Source organism: Rhinatrema bivittatum, chromosome 7 (genome assembly GCF_901001135.1).
Source record: "Rhinatrema bivittatum chromosome 7, aRhiBiv1.1, whole genome shotgun sequence".
Taxonomy (NCBI): Eukaryota; Metazoa; Chordata; class Amphibia; order Gymnophiona; family Rhinatrematidae; genus Rhinatrema; species Rhinatrema bivittatum.
This window is the reverse complement of record NC_042621.1, coordinates 276,195,221-276,219,599: the sequence shown is the minus strand read 5'-3', so window position 1 is coordinate 276,219,599 and position 24,379 is coordinate 276,195,221. Positions and strand designations below refer to the sequence as shown.

At 44.9% G+C, this 24,379-nt stretch overlaps 1 protein-coding gene across 4 annotated transcripts in view; it reads left to right on the top strand.

Moving 5' to 3' along the window:
• The window catches only part of NT5C2 (5'-nucleotidase, cytosolic II), a 284,978-nt gene that overhangs the window by 244,542 nt on the left and 16,057 nt on the right, over positions 1-24,379 (top strand). For all 4 annotated transcript variants that reach the window (XM_029610287.1, XM_029610290.1, XM_029610288.1 and 1 more), the window contains 3 exons: positions 20,989-21,159; positions 21,285-21,336; positions 21,461-21,521. In XM_029610287.1, the coding sequence (XP_029466147.1) occupies positions 20,989-21,159; positions 21,285-21,336; positions 21,461-21,521 (284 nt within the window). The remainder of the gene's footprint in view (positions 1-20,988; positions 21,160-21,284; positions 21,337-21,460; positions 21,522-24,379) is intronic.

Here is a 24,379-nt window from a genome sequence, read left to right as displayed (position 1 = left end):
CCATGTCTCTGGGATGACAGTTAAGCCTGTCATCATTCACTGCTATACACTCTGACTCTCCCATCTTACTACTTAGACTTTTGGCATTAGCATGCAAACATTTCAAAGTGTGTTTTTGATTTGTATTAACATTTTGCTTTTCAGTTGTCAGGGATAATTTGGAATCTTTTAGCTCAGGTGATTCTTATAGGCATATGGACTACTTTTCTTATTATTAGAACCTCTCTGTTGGGATGCCCTAACTCTAATGCTTCATTAGTATCCTTCAAAGATACCTCCATCCGAACCATGCACTACTGAGTGACTGTCAGCATTCCACTTTGCTCTAGTTTTAAAAGCTGCTCCCCTCTCCTTTTTCAAAGTTAGCGCCAGCAGCCTGGTTACACTCTGGTAAAGGTGGAGCCCATCCCTTCAGAAAAGACTCCCTCCTTCCCCAAAAGGTTCCCCAGTTCCTTGCACCATAGTCTCATCCATGCAGTGTGATTTCAGAGCTCTGCCTGCCTCTGGGGACCTGCATGTGGAACAGAGAGCATCTCAGAGAATGCTATCCTGGAGGTTCTGGGTTTCATCTTTCTATCTAAGAGCCTAAATTTGGCTTCCAGAACATCCCTCTCACATTTTCCTATGTTGGTGTCCACATATACCACGACAGCCGGCTCCTTCCCAGCACTGTCTAGGTGACATGTGAGGTCCACTACCATCGCACCAGGTAGGCATCTTACCAGGCGATCCTCATGCCCACCAGTGACCCTGCTATCTACATTGCTAATAATTGAATCGCCAACTACGACGGCTGACCTAACCCTTCCATCCTGGGCAGTAGCCCTGGGTCACACATCCTCAGTGCAAGAGGACAATGCATCACCTGGGGAGCAAGTCCTTGCCACATGGATCATTTCCTCCAGCAACAGGTTGATGCTCTCCATCCAGGATATCTTCCTTCTCCTAGGCAGCACCAGGGCTCCCAGACTGAAGTTGGGACTTGGCTACTTGTGTCCCTGAAGGTCTCATCTATATACCTCTGTCTTCCTTAGCTCCTCCAGAGAACAGACTTGTTCTCTGAGAGATGGAAGCTCTTTGCATCTTGTGCACAAATACAACCTTTCACAGGTGGGTAAAAAATCATATATGTGACACTTGATGCAAAAGAATGGAAGGCCCCCCTCTTGCTGCTATACTGCTGCCTTCATCTTAATTTTGTTCAGTTCCTAGTTAAGTTTAGGTTGCCATGGGAGTAGGAATGTATACAATTTGAGTTCTTTAAATTTTTTAGTGTATTCACTATTTATCTAGTAGAGACCTACAAGGGGGTGATTAAACTCTTGATAAGGCCTGGGGCAATCCCGTATTTAAGTTAAAAGGCTGATTAATTTAAAAAAAATTTTTTTTAAATATTTATGTGAAAATGGCTCCTACTTATAAATCAAAGGATGAGCTGGGGGTGGGAGGGGGAGGGAAATCAGAACACCCAAACTCCTGGTTTCTGCCTGGCTTGTGACTGGCTATTTAATAGAGACACACAAACACACTAAAGAATATGCCCCAGTAGTTTATTTCCCAAAACTTTTTAAGTTCTAAAATTTCCCAAAGCAGTACTTACCGATTTTCTTCAGCCACCATCAGTGATCCTCTCCTCTCAATGCTCCCACAAGATCTTATATGATGCTACCAATCAGCTCACAAGAAATTTATTTAATTTGTTCTATGTGCAGAAAATATAGAATGAACTAAATTCACTTGCTCTCACTTTTTTTTCTGGTACCAACCAGTATTTTTCTTTTATCCTTAAAATTAATTACTTGAAATATCTACTATGGTATTACTGATTAATCTTCTTCTGAAACTTTACTGGATTCCACAGTAATTAAATCTATCTAAATTACTACTTTGTGATACTCTGCTAACCAATATCCACTTCACTAACTAGTGGATTAGTCTATAAAATTGGAAGTGAAGGGGGGGGAGGGTGCTCCTTCCTTCTATTCTTCATTTCTAAAACTATGTAGAAAAAAATGCCTAAAACAACAAAAAAATTGATGCAAAAAATCCCTTTTTCAAAAATTTAAAGAACAAAAAGTTAATAAAAATTATCCCCCTTCAAAGTAAGGTCTCCACAGTTGAATTCAGCCAGAAAAACTTACCTGTTGTAGTTTAGCTCCTCCAATAAAGGCAGTTTAGTTCTTAGCTGTGGTGACCTATATGCAGAGCTCAGATCCTGATCCAGTTAACACAGGCAATGAGCTCTTTTCAACTCCCAGGCTTCAAAGAAAAAGCTGTCCCTTTGAACTACTAAATCCAAAGGCAGAAACAAAAAGCCATTAGAGTAAGGCAGCCCCTTCCCCTCTACTCTTCCTTTCTAAAACGAAGTAGAAAAAATGCCTAAGAAACAAAACAAAAAAAAAAGAACAAGGCAAAAAATCCCTTTTCAAAAATTAAAAGAACAAAAAGTTATTAGTAGAAATTATCCCCCTTCAAAGTAATTCAGCCAGAAAACCTTACCTGTTGTAGTTTAGCTCCTCCAATAAAGGCAGATTCAAATTCTCTCTTTGCCGTCCTTACCAAGTGTTTCCATCTGACTTGTCAGTTAGTATTATAACACTAGCAGCCGCCACATTACTTATCCGGCCGTCGTCCTTACCTTCTGGCCCCTTTACAACATTTGTATATGCAACAAACATTCACTTTGTACACATAGAAAACGCGGAAACTGTCATTGGTATAATAAGGCCGCAGCTTTTATTTAACACATCAGCAAAACTTCCCTGGTGTACCCGAGCCGGTATGATATCTCCACTGCTGCCCGCCGTGGGGACCAAGCAAGGCAGCTGTTTCTCCGCGGGCCCCCTGCCGTGTCCTCCAGCAAGGGGGCCCTGACCATCGGCGCATTCCGCACCCCCAGCCTTTTTGCGCCGCCCAAGGCACTGATCGGCAACCATGCCGTCCTGTGATGTCACCAGCACCACTTACAATATGCCCCGTTTGCGCCACCCAAGGCGCTGATCGGCTACCATGTCATCCTGTGATGTCACCGGCACCACTTACAATATGCCCAACCGGCCCGGGTAACCGCCAAGACACGAGGTAGGGTGTACCCTTGCCTCGTGTCCCCCCAATTAATAATAAGCTGCGGCCTGTGTCGTATTCTTTGTCATATTATACTCCAATGGCATTCTGTAGAGTATTTAAATATGCCTTAACCGTCATTGAGTATAGGTCCATGGCTCCCCTTATGTATTATCCTTACCTCTGGAGCATCCCTCGGGTCCTCAGGCACTGTACAACGGCCGTAACTGTTCTCAATGCCTTCCTGGCTAATTACCTCCCTGTGCCAACCCCCACTTACAGTGCCATTGTAGGGTCATCTGAGTGCTCTCTTGATGGCCCTCCTTGATCCAAGGTGAACGTTTAGCCCACTGTGAATGTTATCCAACCTGAGGCAGGTATTATTCGTTGTCCCCTTCTCCTTCTCCCTATCGAGGCTGCTTGCAGTCCTGTTTTCTTCCAAACTCTGCCCTTCTGTAGATCCGAATCCCTTAGATGTAATTACTGTCCGCCATTCAGCACTGGTGACTGGCCAAGCTGTTATCTTGATTGTCACCTATTCCTGCTGCCCGCCATGCCGATCCAGCAAGGCTGCATTAATGGGTTGGAACCCCCCTTATCCTAAGTCAGTGAACTGCGAATGTCGCGCCTTTTGCTGCGCCTTTCACTGAGTGTGCCGGCGCACCCTTTGGTTGAGATGTTGACTTCAAGCACTTTTTACTGCCCCTACATAGCCTGGAGTAAATAAGTACTTAGTGTAAATTGATAGTGCCCGATGGGAGCCAGTTCGTAACCTTTTTTCCCTGTGGTTTTGGTACCACCCGCCATATGTCCATCACCATATGTCCATCGCGCAAATAGAAAGACTGATGCGCCTCATTTTTCATCCCCTGGGACTAATAGTCGATCGACTGCTGTTTGTTCGACTGAACCGTCCATAATGTATCGCCCATAATGAATCATGATGGATGATGCAGGCTTCTAGACCTGTTTGGTCAGCATGTATAGGCTACACTATGGTTTCTATTGTATTCCGGAAACCGCTTCAGATATATTAAGTACTAGCTCATTGTACTTGTTTTCTTCTGATATATATTTGCTGCTTACCAGCGTGTACCATAACCTATCTTCTGCTATGTATGTGCGCTTTATGGTAGATCCTGATAACACCATTTCCATTTACTTGCTGCCCCCCCCGAATATGGGTCCACCGTTCTGTGTCATATTAACTAATAAAGTGCAGCAGGTGCTTGCCCCTGCCGCCTTGATCTTCCGATGAAGATCTTTCTGTGTGTGTGTCTCTGCGTGTGAAATTCGTACAGCCTACCATGTGTTGCCCATTTGGAAGGGGCTGCGTCTTTGATTCTAGTTGCTCTTGTAGCATGTCACATGAGCCATAATGGTGATTGTAAAGTGGAGGGGGTCAGTGAGATGATTCATAGCTGAGTGCATCCTGGGGAGCCCTGATCTTCCCTCGCCTTGTGCTAACTCCACCCTCCCATGTTTTCTTGTCAACTGTTCTCACCGACCTCTTGGTTCTGCACAAGGTCGAACCTATATGTATCGTGGCCCGTGTGCCTGTCACTTCATGGCGGGTTTTTTTCTACTTCATAACAACTTTTGCCTCTGGCCCCTCGACTTCCCACCCTGAGGTCCTGCCCTGTGGATGATGTTTAAATCTGGCTGGCTGGAACGATGAATTCCTAACAAAATCCCCGCCGGATTGTGATAGCATTTTGGAGATGTGAGCGTACAAGGATATGCTACACACCCAGCCGGCAAACCAAAACCTCGCTGAGGAAACACACCCTTTTCACTGCAGGTCCCCCACTTTGGAACTTGTTCCCTCTGGACCTCCACCTAGAACCCTGCCTTTTGGTATTCAAAAGAAGCTATAGACTTTGGCTATTCAGCCGAGCATTCCCTGAGAGCTAGGATCCGATGAATCGAACTTTATAGACACTGGTCCACCAACCCCACTGTAAATATGTTTTGCATTGTACTTTATTTTAGATAATCATGTTTTGGGTTTGTTTCACTGAAGTTCGTTTTCAGCCTGTTCCAGTGTATCCGCCCCAGAGGTGACAGTTCAGCTCTCTGTAAACTGGTGCAATATGTATTCTATACAGGAACATCGGTATATAAAACTTAAAATTAAATAAATAAATAATGCTTCAAGCTTGGTACCATTGCCTCTCCTTCTTGCACTGCCACCTCTCGCATCGTTTTTCCATAGGCTGACTTCATGAGTTCCCCTATCATGAATGGATGCTCCTGTTGCGAGCTGTTTGTCCTATTTGGGTTATGTTCCTCTTCCGTGTTGTAGTACTCTTCTGGATTATTCCCTGGACAACTCGTGATATGACTTCGATGGGATTGATCCCGGTGTCCCCCCCCCAAAATGCCGTTGTCCAACCCAGTATGTATGCCCTTGGGAATCCTCCTCTCCTTTTTCTCCGCACATTCCCCCTTGGACGTCGCCATGTGCTCTATCCTGGGAAAAGTGTGAATAGTACTCGCTTTGGTTTTTTTTTTTTGTTTTTTTTTGCGATGTTGGCAATGTTTCAAGCATGGTACCATTGCTGCCCCACTTGAACTGCTGCCTCTCGCATCGTTTTTATCCCGAGGATGACTTCCTGAGTTCCTCATGTGGTGAATTAACTCTGCTGTTGCGAGATACCTGCCCTCTTTGAGCCATGGCCCTCTTTCATGATTTTGGCATGCTTCTAGTGTGTCTTTCCTAGACATCTCATCATGTGCCCACACTGGGATGACTACCGATCTCCCACCCGAAATTGCTATTATCCCAACCCACAATGACCTCGGGAATCCTCCTCACCTTTTCTCTATGATTCAACCCTATGAAGGGCAATCCCCTGGGTGTCCCCCCTTTGCATTATATCACAGGAAAATTTGACTAGCACCCACTTTTCACTTCCCATCATATTCCCCAGCCCAGATTCAACTTGTGGCCCTTAGCAGTCGAAGCATAACCCCTCCGACTTCGTTCCGCCATCAAAAAGATGATAGGCTGGGAACCGTTGTCTCATCTGTGGTGTAGCTGCTCTGCCTCCGTGGCCTTGCCTGCCACTATCTCCCTGTTGAGCATATGTTCCCTCACCCCCGTAAAGCGACTGGAGTCGTATACCCTCTCCTTATACCGATCACTCTTTTTACTAGTTGCCATAATGGAAATTGCCCCTTTCTTCGCAAGGACATAAGGTCCTGCCATATTGGGTCAAACCCAGGGTCAATCAAGCCCAGCATCCCTCCTCCCCATGGCCGATACAGTCCAAAAGAGCCTGGGGAACGCCCAAAAGCCAAGTCTCTCCCACCTCACTGATGCTAGCAATAGCAGCGGATATTATCCAAGCCAACTCAATCAATATCAGGTAATGGACTTATCATCCAAGAACCTATCCCATTCATTCTCAAACGCGGCCATATCACATCCAATGGCGACGGACTCCCGACTCCCATTGTGCGTTCAACGAAAAGAACACCCTCCGATTAGTTCCAAATGTGCTACCTGCTCACCCCGTGGAGCGCCCCCCCAATCCCTCCACTATCCGAAAAGTAAACAACTGATTCACAGCCACTCCCTCCCGATCTCTCATGATTGTAAACACCTCCATCATATCCCCCTCCTGCAAAAGACCAAGGGTCCTTTATAGTGGAAGGAGAGTGGTCTGAATTGGGTTATGAGATTCTGTTGTACCTCACTTCTGCCCTTGCGCTCAGGGATGCTAGCCATGAGTCATTTCCAAGCCGAAAGAGAACTGCATCCGCAGCTAAGGCTCCCCAGCCTGTGTCTCCTGCGCGAAAACCTTCGCCTGGGCAAAAAGGGGTTGCCTGCCGTGCGTTCAGCCCCTTTAAAGGGGCTGAACGCCACCGGCGTCCCTGATGACATCAGGACCCTGCTCACCGGGCCGGGCTGAGGCTCTTCCCCCTCGTCTGATGAAAAAGGAGCGCCATAGGTAGGTGATGCCTGCGAAAAAGGGGGGGGGAACTCATTCGCTTGCATCAAATGATGCCCTGTGAGCGCCGCTGATGGCTCCAGTCTCAAACCTTCCCCAAGATTTCAAGTGGAAGAGTGATGAACACTCAGTGGGTTGCCGCGGCACCAGGCTTCCCTCCTCATCCAGTCCATCATCCTGTTTCGAACAGAGGCCAAACCAGGCCACAAGAACCTGGAAATTACCTAAACACTAAGAAGATTCAGAGCGACGGATGCAATTACTATCAGTGGCTATTCCCTAAGTAAACCTGATCAATAGCAGTTAATGGACTCCGCCTCCCAGAACTCACCCAAAACCTTTTGAATCCAGCTACACTACAATACTAACCACCTCCTCTAGTAACAAATTCCAGCTTCATTTTGCATTGAGTAACCTAACATCGTGTAACTGCAGCAAGGGGTAATTTTTTTTTTTTTTAATACAACACCTAGCATGTATCTACCTTAAATTTAGTCCTGCAAGGTTCTCCTGTACTGTATCACACTCACTGAATAATTCCCTATCATCTGCAAATTTTACCACCCTATGACCAGAGAGTACGGTGCCGGGGTCCGACTGTGCACCTCACCCCGGCATCGCTGTGCCTCAAATATCCTCCAAGCAGTGATCATACCGCCTACCTGCCAACCAACGCGATCCCTGCCTTGTCCTCGTCGCGGCCCTTTAATCGTATTCCTTCCAGATCATCACACAACTACTGAAAAGCGACTGACCAAGTACCGATCCCTGAGGCACTCTGAGAAAATTGACCATTCAATCCTACTCTGTTTCCTGCATTCCAACCAGCCTGCGTCTTCAAGGAAATCGCCACCCATCCCATGACTTTTAGTTTTTCTATAAGCCTCTCCTGAGGGACTCCAGAAAAGTCCAGCGAAAAACCTTCTGGAAATCCATTCCTTTAATGCCCAACACCTGACGATGTCCACTATAGCTGAACGCAACGTAGTAAGCATAAACACGATCCGTACCCCGAAATGCTATACCTTGGGGCAGGAAATGAAGCCCTTATCCACCATTGGAGCTCACTCGCGAGATTCTCTGCGCCTCTGAGCCTCTCGAACATCTGAGAATACCAAAGCTTAACCCAAAATATATACCAGGTGGGTGTTCCGGCTGCCATGCCGCGCGCCGGACAAAACAGGTAAAAGGAGGCCCGAATTAGTAACCCAATGGATGCCCCTGAGCCACTCAACCATCTGAAAATACGCAAAATGTATACTGTGAAGCGGCGCACCGGTGTCGCCCTCGGAAACAGCCCAAATAGGTAATCAGATGCACTGCCCTAGCCCCCCCTGTCCGCTCGGCATGGTTTCCTGGTGTGTCCCCCTAACCTCTCCCTTCGGTAAGCACCTACACGTCAGTGGATCCCCCCCATGGGGAGCTGGACCACCCACTCTTCATTTCCAGCCGTTCCCTTCCGCTGCCCGGGTGGGACCCACCTCGGGCCTTTCCGGCCATGTGTCTCGAGACCGCCGGCGCACAAAAACCCCCCCAAACGGGGTGCCCGGGGCACCTTTCCTCCGCTCCCCCGGTAACGAGCGCATACACCCATGCCCTATCGCCTGTGTTACAGGCGAGATATATCAAAATTATTGGCACAGCGAGCATGCGATCTGCCCCGGCACCTCCCGCCATCGTGCGATGTTCATACGAAAAGGCCCTCACCTCTTGCTGGTGCGTGCTGGACAAGAAAGGGGGTTCCTGGCTTCTGTTGCGGCCCTTTAAAGGGCCGATGATGTCGGTCTGCATCTCCACCGCTCCCTCCGTGCGCGGACGTAGGGGGCGTGGCCTAGCGCCATGTCATCGCGCACGTGTGCCGGGGGGTGGGCGCGCCCCTACGCACGCTGGTCTTCTGGGTCGCTATGCGCCTCACCTCCCCCTTGGGCCTCCGTCCTTCAGTGGGTGGGGCGGCGCTTCGGTTATGGGTGGGCTCTGGGCCAGTCGGCTCAGGCCACCTATGTATCTTATATGTTTCCTGTTTTCTTCATTCGGATCTCTTTTCCATATCTTGAAAGATGTTCTTTTAGCTAATATAGCCTCTCTCACCTCACCTTTTAACCATGCCAGTAGCCATTTAACCTTCCTTCCACCTCTTCTAATGCATAGAATACATTTGGTCTGGGCTTCCCAGATATTTTTAAACATGTATGCCTGATGTAAATTCTTAACCTTTGCAGTTAAGCCTTTCAGTTTTTCCTAAGCATTTCCCTCATTTATCATAGTCACCTTTATAAAAGTTAAATGCTGTTGCAGTAGATTTATTTAGTGTCCTCCCTCAAGTTGTTAAATTTGATCATGATGTGATCACTGTTGCCAAGTAGCTCCAACACTGTTACCTCGCGTAACAAATCCTGTGTTCCACTAAGGACTAGGTCTAAAATACCGAATTCGGGAGACCAACCCAGAGCCCTCCCGACTTCAGTGACCTATCCCCCGCATCCTATACATCCTCTAGCTCCCTATTTACCCGTTGAGCCAGAGTCTTAAACTATTCTTGCTTAAATGCATTATTCTCTTATCTTCCGATGTAACCTCTTGCCTCGATGTAAATTTATGTATATAGACCTGTAAGCCTTTTGCACACTTAATAAGCTCTTAAGTATTCTTTATGTTTATGAACCTTTTAGCTATTCGTTCTTATATGTATTATGCTCTATGCCCCGGTTGTAACTCTCTCACCATGTATGTTTCAGTTCCACTAGTTATCCCTAGCCCACCCCATTTCTCCCATTATTTTTGCGTTTCACCATATGTGTACCTATAGTGACTCTATGTATAGCTCTAGGTTCTTGTTCATACTATGTTATTAGTTATTTGTATCTCATGTTCTTTGTACTCGCCCCTAGGCGACAGTTCAGTTCTTATGTAAACCGGTGTGATATGTATTCTATACAGGAACTTCGGTATATAAAAGTTAAAAATAAATAAATAAAATAGTTTACCCTCTTGTTGGTTCTTGTACTAGCTGCTACATGAAGAAGTCATTTATTTCATCCAAGAACCTTACCTCTCTAGCATGACCTGCTGTGAAATTTACCCAGTCAAAACTGGGATAATTGAAATCCTCCATTATTGCTCTGCTACTGATTTTACTAGCCTCCCCAATTTCTTTTCGCATTTGTTTGTTCATTCTTGCCAGGTGGACACCACTATTGTATGCCCTCTTTCACCTAGACTTTCTATTGAAGGCTTCTTACAGTGCTTATCCCTTTGTTTACAGATAAACAGACTCTGTACTCAGGTTAGTAGCATTTATTGGTATGCAAAATAAGACAGAGTACCAGGATAGACCTGATAGTCACTGTCTGAGCTCCTTCAGTTTTCTGCTTGCACATTAGCTGCTTATATAGACAATTTCTTTCTTTATTTACCAGATTCTTTTTATCTCAGCATCATGACAGTTGGTTCTGTTTCTTTTCATCTTTGCCCACAATTACCCCAATATTAGTATCTTTTTCTGTTCCCACAGGTTATCTCTCTTCTATCTGAGTTTCAGCCCCCATTTGGCGCCAGTGGCTTCAGCATCATGATAATCTTATTTTATATATAAATTTCATATTTACTTATTTGTATATAGTCATTCTGAACATACAATCATGGCGGTTTACAATAAAACAAAGCAATAAGACAATCATAGTAAAATGATAAAATGTCATGTTCACAAATATTGATATCATACATGTTCTTATCTATTGTTTCAGTGACTCAGCTCTACCTTCTTTTTCTTAGTCAGCATATGCTGTAGTACATAGCTATGTTTTTAAATCTTTTCTGAAAAGCTTATCTCTCTGAATGCATAAATTATCAGGCATTCGGTTCCACAGTTTGGGCCAGCAATTGAAAGTGCTCTTTCTCTTATTTAGCTTAAGTGTGTCGAATGCAAAGATGGAACTTGAAGTAAACCCTTGATAGCAGATTTCAGATTTCTGGATGGAACATAGAGGTGTAATGAAGCACTTAACCATTCCGTATTATTAATCACGTTGTGAAGGATGGAGAGTACTTTGCATTGTACTCTAAATTTCACTAGTAACCAATGAAGTGATATTAAGTCAGGAGTTGAGATCATATCTCCTATTACCCAAAATAATTATTGCTGTTGTAGTCTGTAGTAACTGCAGAGACTGAATTGCTTTAGCTGGCAGAACTAAAAATAGGGCGTTATAATAATCAAATTCAGTGAAAACAAGCGTTTGAAGTACTGTCCTAAAGTCATCATATGCCAGCAGAGGCTTTAAACATTTTAAAATGTTCAATTTGAGGTAGCCATTTCTTATTTTTTGTGTGTATATGTTTTTTTCATCAGCAAATTGCTGTCAAGACACCAAGATCATGGGCCTGATCAGTCAATTCTATTTTTATCAGGTCATTCATTACAAAGATTGGTGAGATAGCTGGAATTTTTCTATTTAACAATAAGGTTTCTGTCTTTTGTATGTTAAAACTAATTTAATTTACTTTAACAATTGCATAATTGATAAAAGGTAAATGTCCAATAATTTTAATGCATGTTCAATTGAAATATCTGTTGGAATAAAACTACATCAGCTGAATAGACTTAATATATAATACATATATATATTACCATTGTGTTGATTAACATCAGGGATGGGCATTAACTATTAAGTCTATGCAGCTGATGTAGTTTTATTCCAACAGATATTTCAATTGAATATGCATTAAAATTATTGGACATATACATTTTCCTCTTGACCTTTGCCCAGATGCAGACAGCAAGGGTCATAAGAACATAAGAAATTGCCATGCTGGGTCAGACCAAGGGTCCATCAAGCCCAGCATCCAAGTGTTGCAGAAAGTGCAGAGCATTGTGGAAGTCCGGTAACCATGTTTAATTGTATCTGACAAACATCCATCCAATCTTACCTGATATGAACGATCTGATAGGATGTAAACTATTCCAGTGTTTTTCTACAATTCCAATTTAAATTAGCCTTTGTATCATAATAGTGTGATCTATGGTATCAAATGCAACTGAAAGGTCCAATAAAACTAACAGGTATGAATGACCTGCATTGAATCCCTCTAAATGCTGTCAGTTAGTGCCAGCAGTAGAGTTTCGGTACTATATTGCTTTCTGAAGCTAAATTGCCTTGGAAATAGTGTTATTTGTTTCAAGATGGTCTGTCAGTTGTGAGAGAACTACTTTTTCTAAAAGCTGGGCAATTGCAGGTAAGGTTGAAATTGGTCTATAATTATTTAAAACTTCACTATCAGCCTTGATTCCTTTTAAGATTGGCTTGATCGACATGCATTTCAGTGAACATGGGATATAGCCTTCATCTAATGATAAATTTATGAGTTTAGTTATCCATGGAACTATTATGTCTGAGAAGTTTTAATGACTTAATTTTTAGTGAACCTAATGGGTGAGTAGCTGAGTTTAGTTTCCTCAAGATCAATTTAATTCCCAATTCAGATGCATGGTCAAAGACTGGCCATTTTACTATTTCACCTTTTCATAATGAAATATGATTCATTGTGCTGGGAAAATATTTTACTAAATTCTGAATCTTTAGATTGAAAAATCTCGCAAATTCATTACATTTCTCAATTGATGGTTTAACGTTCTGGTCACTATTCCTTGTTCCATCTTTAGTTAAGTTTTGTACCATCGTGTACAGTGCTTTGGGATTATATTTTGTTTATTGTACTTCACTCTCTTGTTAATTTGTTACAATGTAAACTGGCATGATGTTCTGACGAATGTCAGTATATAAAAATCAACAAATAAAATATTTAAAATCATCGATTTTTGCTGTGTAATAACTTTTTTTTTGTATTTTTAAGAGCTCTGTATTTAGTTAAACATGCTCTATAATTTACCAAATTACTTGTGGATAGTGTTTTCTGCCATATTCTTTTGCCATGAGTCTCTTTTGTTTTATTATCAGATCTCCCCGCTGGCAATGTTTCTTTTTCTGATATGGATCATGTGCATCACAGCTGCAGTTCTGTTCATATACATTATGTCTGCTAGAACTGTCTCTTGCTCTGCAGATATACATTTTCCTCTTAACCTTTGCCCAGATGCAGACAGCAAGGGTCATAAGAACATAAGAAATTGCCATGCTGGGTCAGACCAAGGATGCATCAAGCCCAGCATCCTGTTTCCAACAGAGGCCAAACCAGGCCACAAGAACCTGGCAATTACCCAAACACTAAGAAGATCCCATGCTACTGATGCAATTAATAGCAGTGGTATTCCCTAAGTAAAGTTGAATATTAGCCATTAATGGATTTCGCCTCCAAGAACTTATCCAAACCTTTTTTGAACCCAGCTATACTAACTACACTAACCACATCCTCTGGCAACAAATTCCAGAGCTTTATTGTGCGTTGAGTGAAAAAGAATTTTCTCAGATTAGTCTTAAATGTGCTACTTACTAACTTCATGGATTGCCTCCTAGTCCTTCTATTATTCGAAAGAGTAAATAACCGAGTCACATCTACTCTTTCTCCCTCCCCCCTCTGCCCTGATCTTGTCATTTCCCTTCCAACCCTTTACACCACTTGCGTCAACCCTGTATAGATTTACGCACCCCTGAAGAACTGACTGTTGTTTGATCTCCTACGTGGTTACTCGTCAAGTTAAGTTTATAAAATACTTATTGTTTTCACTATGTTTAGCCAATTCTTCCTTGCTCTCTTGTCACGAATTGCAACACCCTGTTTTTTGTAACTTCCTCCTATTCGTTTGGTTGTCCCCTGTTGTGCTGTAAACCGGTACGATAAGATATTTATCTTGAGCATCGGTATATTAAAAGATTCTAAATAAATAAAAATAAATACTCGTTCAAGACCTCTCATGATCTTAAAGACCTCTATCATATCCCCCCTCAGCCGTCTCTTCTCCAAGCTGAACAGCCCTAACATCTTCAGCCTTTTCTCATAGGGGAGCTGTTCCATCCCCTTTATCATTTTGGTTGTCCTTCTCTGTTCCTTCTCCATCACAACTATATCTTTTTTGAGATGCGGCGACCAGAATTGTACACAGTATTCAAGGTGCGGTCTCACCATGGAGCGATTATAGAGGCATTTATGACATTTTCCGTTTATTAACCATTCCCTTCCTAATAATTCCTAACATTCTGTTTGCTTTTTTGACTGCTGCGGCACACTGAGCTGACAATTTTAAAGTATTATCCACTATGATGCCTAGATCTTTTTCCTGGGTAGTAGCTCCTAATATGGAACCTAACATCGTGTAACTACAGCAAGGGTTATTTTTTCCTATGTGCAACACCTTGCACTTGTCCACATTAAATTTCATCTGCCATTTGGATGCCCAATCTTCTAGTCTTGCAAGGTCCTCCTGTAATGTATCACAGTCCGCTTGTGATTTAACTACTCTAAATTATTTTGTATCATCCGCAAATTTGATAACCTCACTCGTCGTATTCCTTTCCAGATCATTTATATATATATATATATATATATATATATATATATATATATATATATATATATATATATTGAAAAGCACCGGTCCAAGTACAGATCCCTGAGGCACTCCACTGTTTACCCTTTTCGACTGAGAAAATTGACCATTTAATCCTACTCTGTTTCCTGTCTTTTAACCAGTTTGTAATCCACAAAAGGACATCGCCTCCTATCCCATGACTTTTTAGTTTTCGTAGAAGCCTCTCATGAGGGACTTTGTCAAACGCCTTCTGAAATCCAAATACACTACATCTACCAGTTCACCTTTATCCACATGTTTATTAACCCCTTCAAAAAAATGAAGCGGATTTGTTAGGCAAGACTTCCCTTGGGTAAATCCATGTTGACTGTGTTCCATTAAACCATGTCTTTCTATATGCTCTACGATTTTGATCTTGGGAATAGTTTCCACTATTTTTCCCAGCACTGAAGTCAGGCTCACTGGTCTGTAGTTACCCGGATCGCCCCTGGAGCCTTTTTTAAATATTGGGGTTACATTGGCCACCCTCATCTTCAGATACAATGGATGATTTTAATGATAGGTTACAAATTTTAACTAATAGATCAGACATTTTATTTTTGAGTTCCTTCAGTACCCTAGGGATGCATACCATGAAGTATGTTTTGTGCTTAGGCCCCTCGCACCATGTTCGTCGATGCCCTAGTTGTGCACTAATGACCCCAAAAGGCCAGCACACTAGTATAGACAAAATGGAGCAGTTGGTTGCTTCAAAACAGACTGCTCCATCGACGTCCGTGCAAGCGCCATCGATCGTGGAGGGTTCATCTACCTCTGAGACTATTTGCCAAGAGCACTGTAGACAAGGTGACTGTCAGTCACCGACTCCATTGAGGACATCGGCATCATCGTCCTCAGTGCCGGGGAAAGACCAGACCAAGCACCAAGGGAAACATCAACACTGGCACTGATGGGCGTCCCCGACTGGTGCCGGCACAGATACCGCAGCGGCATCGCCTTCCATCGAGCCGCCTGTGAAGAGGGCCAGGGGAGAGGAGCCCCCATACTCTTCTGGACCTGGGACACCTAGGCGGTCCCTACCAGTGCCGGGCATCAAGCCACCATAGGCCCCAGTGGAGGCTTCAGTGATGCCTAGCCTGCCTCCTACCCCAATCGCCGTGCCACTCTTGTCTGCTTCCTAGGAGGAATGGACCACATGGTCCAAGAGGCAGTGCTTAAAGCCTTATGAGGCTTCCCAATCGTCGCTGGCCCCGGAACCGGCTCTTTCTATGGTGGCACCGCTCCTCGAATGCCTCGATACGCTCATCGGTGCCTTATCGACTCCTCTGCCACGGGACATGGCATAGAGTCCATCCAATGAGGCCTCTGCAGGTCCCCGATTCCAGTTACCGGGTTCCTTGGAGGAGGAAGGATAGTTCCTGGCCACGTCCCTCCACAGGAACAGTCGATGCTGGAGCCCATGCTAGGGCCATCGGGGCTAATGGTACCCAAGCGCACCTCATCTGCCCCGATGCCCTCGATGCTGGCGCAGATTCCATCGATACCAGCGCCGATTCCATCGATGCCTTCCCACCCTCTTGGCTTTGGCATGCTTCTTTCATCGGGAACTTCACCGGGAGAAGGCGAAAGTCCCTATAATCCATGGGGGCGATGCATCCTCAGATGATTCATCATGGACATCCGAGGACCTACCCTCTGAGCCTTCACCGCCGGAGGGAAAGGCGAACATCTCCTCCAGAAGACCTCTCCTTGCCAGTTTTGTCAAAGAGATGGCTGGACTATACCTTTTACACTGGTCTCGGAGGAAGATGCTTGCCATAAATGTTGGAGGTCTTACAATTTGTAGATGCTCCAAAGAAATAATGGCAATACTGGTACAAGAAGTTCTTTTGGACCTCATGCACCGCCTGTGGGAACATTCAGGTACAGTACCCCCAGTCAATAAAAAGACAGATGCTACCTACCTGGTTCAACAAGCCCCAGGTTTTCATAAGAGTCAGCTGCCCCACCACTCTGTAGTTGTGGAATCAGCTCAGAAAAAGGCTAAACGGTCGTGTCCACATTCTTCTGCCCCTCCTGGTAAGAAACAGAAAGCATTGGATGCATTGGGACGAAGGATTTTCCAAGGGTCCATGTTGATATCGCGAATTGCAGCATATCAACTATATGTGACCCAAAATAATAGAAATCTCTGGAAACAAGTCCAAGAGATTGCGGAGACACTACCACAGCAACAACAAGAAGCCTTGTCCTCCATCCTTCAAAAAGGAATGGAAGCAAGTAAATATGAAGTCAGAGCTGCATACGATTCTTTGAAACGGCATCCAAAGTCTCGGCAGCAGGCATAAGTGCTAGGTGCTGGGCTGGCTTAAGGCCTCAGACCTACTCCCGAAGTGCAGGACAAACTGGCAGATCTACCCTGTACCGGAGACAACCTGTTCGGGGATAAGATCCAGGACGCAGTGGCCCAGTTAAAGGACCATCATGAGACCCTGTGCCAGTTGTCAACTGTCTCCCCGATGTTCCCTCTGTAGCCCGCAGGGCCACACGTAGAGAAACCCAAGAAACAATTGTACCGGCCACGCAGATATTACCCTCCTGCATCCCGTGCACAACCGGCTCGGGCACCTCAGAGGGGACGTGCGTGCCAAACTAGAACATCTAGACCACAGCCAGCTCCACAAGCTGGCCCTGCATCTGGATTTTGACTCTTTCCCAGAGAGCAGCAGCCATATTCCAGTGGGGGGGCCACCTGTGCCACTTTGCAACAAATTGGCATCCAATCACCACAGAGCAGTAGATACTGTCCATCGTAACCCATGGTTGCCATCTAAATTTTCAAAAATACCCCCTGGACTTCCCACCCAATCCATCCTGGAGTTGGGACAACCACACAGGAAAAACTCAAGTCAGAGCTCTCACCCTTCTGTCGGTCAAAGCCGTGGAACCGGTTCCACTGAATCAGCAGGGAAAAGGGTTCTACTCCAGATATTTCCTTATTCCAAAAAAGACCGACAGCCTATTCTGGACCTCCTGCCTTGAATACATTTCTTCACAAGGAACGGTTCAGGATGGTATCCCTGGGCACCATGCTTCCTCTACTTCAACAAGGAGATTGGCTCTGCTCTCTGGACCTTCAAGACGCATACGCCCATTTTGCGATCTCCCCTCCTCATCGCAAATACAGCGATTTGTGGTGGGCTGCAGTCACTGTCAATACAAGGTACTACTACTATTCGGCCTAGCCTCAGAGCCTCAAGTCTTTACAAAGTCTTTACAAAGTGCCTGGCAGTCGTGACTGCGCAGTTACACAACAGAGGTATATACGGTTTTCCATACCTGGCGACTGGCTCATAAAAAACAGACAAAACAAGGAGCCCTCGACTCTCTCGGTCTCACCATAAGGCTTCTAAACTCATTGGGATTTCTAATAAATTACCCCAAATCCCAATTGACACAGTCTCATCTTCTCTCCTTTATAGGAGCAGATCTAGACACGACACTGTCCAGAGCATTCTTACCCAACGACCGTGCGATTATGCTGTCCAACCTTGCCAGCTTTATCCACCATCTCAAAAAAGCCTCAGCTGGCCAGCTACTCGGGTTGCTCGGCCACATGGCAACAACTGTCAGTCACCCCTATGGCATGCCTTGCCATGAGAGTGACCCAGTGGACTTTGAAATCCCAGTGGCGACAAGCTACTCAGCCGCTGTAGTCCATGGGTCACATATCCAGACAGCTTCGTCTGTCCCTTGCCTGGTGGACACACAAAGCCAACTTACAAGTGGGTCTTCCTTTCCAGCAACCGGCTCCTCAGGTGACCTTAACTATGGATGCCTCCAACCTAGGTTTGGGAGCCCACGTCCAAGGCCTTCAAACTCAAGGGACTTGGACAAAAGCCGAAGCAACCCACCAAATCAACTTTCTGGAGCTTCGAGCGATGCGATATGCCCTTTAGGCATTTCAGGATTACCTCTCCAACAAAGTTGCCCTGCTTCAAACAGACAACCAGGTTGCAATGTGGTACCTGAACAAACAGGGGGCACGGGCTCCTATCTGCTTTCCCAGGAGGCTGCACAGATTTGGCCTGGGCCCTGTCACATTTCCATTCTTCTGCAAGCCAGTTATCTAGCAGGCACACAGAATGCACTGTCGGGGGGGGACCGCTTCGAGCCACGTTTCCAGCCCCACGAATGGTCTCTGGATTCCCTCAGTTGCAAGCAGAATCTTCCATCGGTGGGATCATCGACCATCAACCTCTTTGCATCCAGTCAGAACCACAAAGTGGAAAGCTTCTGCTCCCTGCAAAGGGACCGGCATGCAACAGCCAGGGATGCCTTTGCCTATCCCTGGAACAAAGGCCTGCTTTATATGTATCCTCCGGATTTTGCTAATAAGCAAGACTCTCATGAAGCTACAACAGGACCGGGGCTTAATGGTTCTCATAGCCCCGTATACTGGCCACACCAAATTTGGTTTCCCATACTTTGCGAACTTTCTGTCCAGGACCCCATTCACCTGGGCACGTCGCCCAACCTCATAACACAGAACCATAGCAAGTTATGCCACCCGAACCTCCAGGCCCTCTCTCTACAGCCTGGATGTTGAAAGGCTGATATTACAACCACTCAACCTTTCAAGTGACGTATCTCAGTTCCCAGTAGCTTCACAGAAGCTGCCCACACACGGAAGTCTTACCACTCTAAATGGAAGAGATTTACCTTGTGGTGCACACAAAGGGGCTTGGATCCTTTTTCTTGCCCCACATCGAGTCTGTTGGATTATATCTGGCACCTCTCGGAATCTGGTCTCCAAACATCATCTATCCGAGTGCACCTTAGTGCCATCTCTGCTTACCATCAAGGAATAGGCGATGCCCCGATAACGGCTCAACCCCTGGTGAGTCAGTTATCGGGTTGTACTAAGCCTTCATGAAAGGCTTAGTACAACTTAAGCCTCCTCTACGGCCACCGGTCGTGGCATGGGACCTCAGTGTCGTACTTGCACGGCTCATGCACACTCCTTTTGAGCCCTTGCACTCCTGCAAACTCAGATACCTTACATGGAAAGTTCTTTTCCTAGTAGCCATCACATCTGCTCGCAGAGTGATTGAGTTACAGGCCCTTGTGACTTACTCACCCTACACAAGGTTCCTCCATGACCGGGTGGTTCTCCGCACTCATCCTAAATTCCTTCCTAAGGTGGTAACTGATTTCCATTTAAATCAGTCCATAGTCTTGCCCACTTTCTTTCCAAAACCTCACGCTCACCAAGGTGAGCGAGCTCTCCACACCTTGGACTGTAAGCATGCTCTTGCGTTTTACTTAGACTGCACTAGAGCCCACAGGAAGTCCACCCAACTCTTTGTCTCTTTTGATAAAAACAAACTTGGGAATGCGGTGGGCAAGCAAACACCGTCAAACTGGTTGGCAGACTGCATCGCTTTCTGTTACCAGCAAGCAGGCCTTCCACTACAGAGATGAGTGAAGACACACTCAGTCAGAGCAATGGCAACGTCAGTAACACACTACTGTTCAGTACCGATTGCTGACATCTGCAGGGCTGCGACATGGAGCTCTCTCCACACCTTCCCAGCTCACTACTGCCTGGACAAGGCTTGGACGTCTTTGGCTAGTCTGTCCTAAAAAATGTGTTTCCAGTGTAGGAACCCAGCTCGTCCTACCTCGACCTGCTGTGAATTTCAGGCTGCCTCATCCTTGCCAACAGCACCCCAGTGTTGTGCCTGTTGCACATGTTCGGTGCTGCTTGGCCTCATACGTCTGACTCAGCCTGTAGCTCGCTATTCACCAATATGTGAGGACTACCATCCTGCTTGTCCTGGGAGAAAGCAGAGTTGCTTACCTGTAACAGGTGTTCTCCCAGGACAGCAGGATGTTAGTCCTCACAAAACCCACCCGCCACCCTGCGGAGTTGGGTTCAATTACATTTTATTTATTTATTTTTCGCTCGTACTTTTGCTACAAACGAGACTGAAGGGGGACCCCTGCTGCCTGCAGGGTTAGTGGCATGCTGGACATGCTTAGTGTGCCAGTCAAAGTTCTAAAAACGTTGACAAATGTGTTCTGTGATAGGGCTCCATCGATGATATCACCCATATGTGAGGATTAACATCCTGCTGTCCTGGGAGAACACCTGTTACAGGTAAGCAGCTCTGCTTTACTGTTCCATACATGACCCCAGCCACCAATGTAACCAAAAAGAACTTGATTTTACACCATGCTTTGAGCCAGACATTGAAGTTATCTATATGGCAAAGCCTTTCCTTGCCCTTTCCATGAACAGGTAATATTTCTGAAAAGGCAGTGGTCTTTGCCATGTGTCTAATCTTTGTCCCTAGGTTTTGGAAATCTGTCTGTACTGCAAGGATACCATGTGGTTTATTGCAGCTTTAGATGTTGTAGAAGACTGAACATGGATTCCAATGAAACAAAACTATATTTGTTCATGATACTCTGGTTCTTCAGGTTCCTCGGATATAGTATGTGATCTTCTGGGAGCAAAAGGAAAAGACATTTTATATATTGGTGACCACATCTTTGGTGATATCCTGAAGTCCAAGAAACGGCAAGGATGGAGGACTTTCCTGGTGATTCCAGAATTGGCACAGGAGCTACATGTGTGGACTGACAAAAGCTGTAAGAAATTACTGGCAATAATCTTTCCTTCCCCTTCTTGGTGCAAGTTTTAGTGCTTTTAAAAGCCATTTGTAGTCTCTGGTTTAATTATAAAACAGAAAATCCATCTTTTTTTTAAATCCTAGCACTTTTTGAGGAACTTCAGAGTCTGGACATCTTCCTGGCAGAGCTATACAAGTGAGTTCTACGATCTGATTTACTATTAGCAATGTTCTGTGGTTTGCATGACCAGATTGCACTCACTGCTGATTTCAAAGGTTGATTTCAGAAGTTGAACTTTTCTTTCTTCTTCTGTTATCAGGCATTTAGACAGCAGCAGCAATGAACGTCCTGATATTAGTTCCATACAACGACGCATTAAGGTAATGTTTAAAAGCTATTTGTATGTTCTGATAATAGTGCACATGAGTAGCCTGTTGATTGGTATAAGGATGTATAAATACTACTTTCTATTGAAAAGCAGGATTTAAACAACCATAACTAGTGGGCGACATCATCTGACATCTCCAACACAGACCCAGCTCTCAGAGCTGAGAAAGTCTTTCGGAACATACACAGATGTGTGCAATTGCTGCCTTGTGAGCCCCTCAGTCTCTCGTCATTAGAGCTATCGCACAGACATTTTTCTCAGTTTGAATTATTTTGGTTCTTGATTTTTGCCTCAGATTTGCAAGATTGCAAATCTTTGAGGGGTTTTTTTGGTCTGCTGTCTTATTAGCCCCTCAACAGAGCTTTTAAGTTCCATTAAAAAAAAAAAGTTGAGAGAAAAGTCAAGATTTTGATTGAAAAATCGGAAACAAAGAAATTAGTGGTCAGTGGGTTCAAGGCCTGTGGATGCAGGTACTGCATGTCTATCGTGGACACCCATCCATCTTTTACTACTGTCTGTGTCTGGATCACGATGTAGTCATCTGCTGAGCTATGTCAGGATGTCCTGTGGGCACAGCAGATTTTCATTTGGAAGATAGAAGCCTTCAGAAGAAACTGTGCCTTGAATAAGGCCCTAAAGTCTCTGTATCAGGGTAGGCATCACAGTTTCCGAACCTCCCAAAGTGAGGCCTCTTCCGATTCTTGGTGCCACAAGAAGCTTGGTCATTCTGCGACTCTTCCTCCCCTAATCCTGCAAGTCTGCTTGGAAGGCTGCCACCAACACCCACCAACCCTGGTGACGCTGGACTCCAAATCTGTCACAAAATCAGGGGTTGAGCAGGGCACACAGAATGGGGCCCTGAAAAGAGCGCCTAAGTAGAGCAAGGGATCTGTTTCAGGGTTCTCTCTCTGAGGTTTCTGCTGGGGCAGACCTGACCCAGACACCAAGACAAGCGTCTTCAGTCTCTTCAGTGCAACTTGCATCTTCTTTCATGGTGCAGAAGATCCCAATGGCACCAACCAACTTTTTTTTTTTCCCCAGATGCTTCAGCTGTGGCACAATCCTGTGGTCTATCTTTTTCTTCACAGTCAAATGAGCCCAATAATTGTAGTAAAACGAAACTATATGTTCAAAACCAAACATGTATTGCAAAAACAGATTTATCAAATAAGCACCAACAAGAATTAACTTATTACTGGGACCATCATACCGCCCTTTAGGTTTAGAACATCATAATGTTCAAAAGAGACCAGTAGGGTCTCGTATAATCATCGGTCCAATTTAGAGATAATTTTTACAATATTTTTTTCAAATATAGTGTTACTTCCACCAAAGTGTTTACAAATATTTGATGTATGCAATCCTGCCAAGCCCGACACGATATCATGTTTCGCTGGAGCTGCTTCAGGGGCTTCAAGATGTGTATGTTAGGAGACACAGAAATTCTAAACCTCTGTTACTTCATAGTTATCAAATATTTGGTCCCAAAAGACATTTTTTAGCATCCCAATATTCTCAAAGGGAACCAAAAAGGAATACTATCTTTTTCTTCGGCATAGAGCATGCTGGCGCAGATCAGTGCATGTTCTGTCACTTCAGCATGGAGTAACTCTACCAAGGTGCTATCAGTATCATCATGCAGAGTGCTTATATGCCAGTAAGCAAGGTAGAGCTTTGGGTGCATAGGGGAGTCATGCTGGCACAAAGAGAGAAGCCTGGCGCCATCCAGAGTCACATCAGCGAATAGTGAATTAAAACTAAATGTGTCAGGGGTTGCAGTGGTGAAAACCTTGAGTTTGTACCTGGGTACCCAGGGAAGATGAGCAACATGGGTGTCAGAAGAGGATATATGGCTGTCCACTTCAGCACAAAGGGCCCCTCAACCAATAGGAGCCTGGTTATTGGAAATGGTGAGGAATTTCTTTGCTTCTTAGGTCCAGAAGACCAGAGAAGAAAGTTGGAACTTCTCCTCTCCTGGATGAAGGATCTTTTTTAGCACAACAGGGCCCAGGAGTGTTTCCAGGATGTTCACACATTCCTTTGGGATTATAACTGTGTACCCTCAGGGATTGTCAACTGTGGCAGTGAGCCCACGAGTGAGTAGGGAGTTCTCACATAATTTGGAGAGAGGAAGACTGGAGTCATTTCCTGATAGTCCCCTCTCCTTTGGACCACTAGCAGCCATCTCCACAGTCGCTCTCATCTTCATCCCAGTCCTTGCTGAGTGCTCTGCCATGGTCTGATGACAGTCTACAGGGATTCCTTCCAACCCTCTTCCGGACTTGCCACAGCATATGTCCCTTCCAGAAGATCTCTGTTATACTTCTTTTCTGGAAGAGTTCAGCTGAAACATAGTTGATCAACTTAAGAAAGGAAGAGGACCCAAGAATGGATATTTTCGAATTGCAATTCCTTCAGCTTTCTGCAGAATCTGCTTCCATACTGCTCCACAGCCTTATGAAAAAATTTTAGATGAGGATGTAGTAGTCACCAATGTCATAATTCATTGTAGCTCACAAAATTGACTTAGACCAGCTCTTTCCAGGGTTTGGAGTAGTCCAACTGCTGTATCACTATGAGGTGGTGGAATCAGATTTGAAGTGGGTGAAGTGCTCAAGATAGCACTCTTAACATTCCATTGGGGAAGCATCAAAATGTTATTTGGGAAGCAAGTCTTCAAGGTTTCCATGTCCAGTTGCAAGAATTGCAGCAAATTGTTCATGGTATATGGTATTTACATTAGTGTATTCTGAAGTTAAAGCCCCTAGCAAACATGGAGGATCCTTGTCAAGCAGACCTCCAGCACTTCTTGGAAGACATGGAAGTGTGTGATAAACACCTCATATGGAC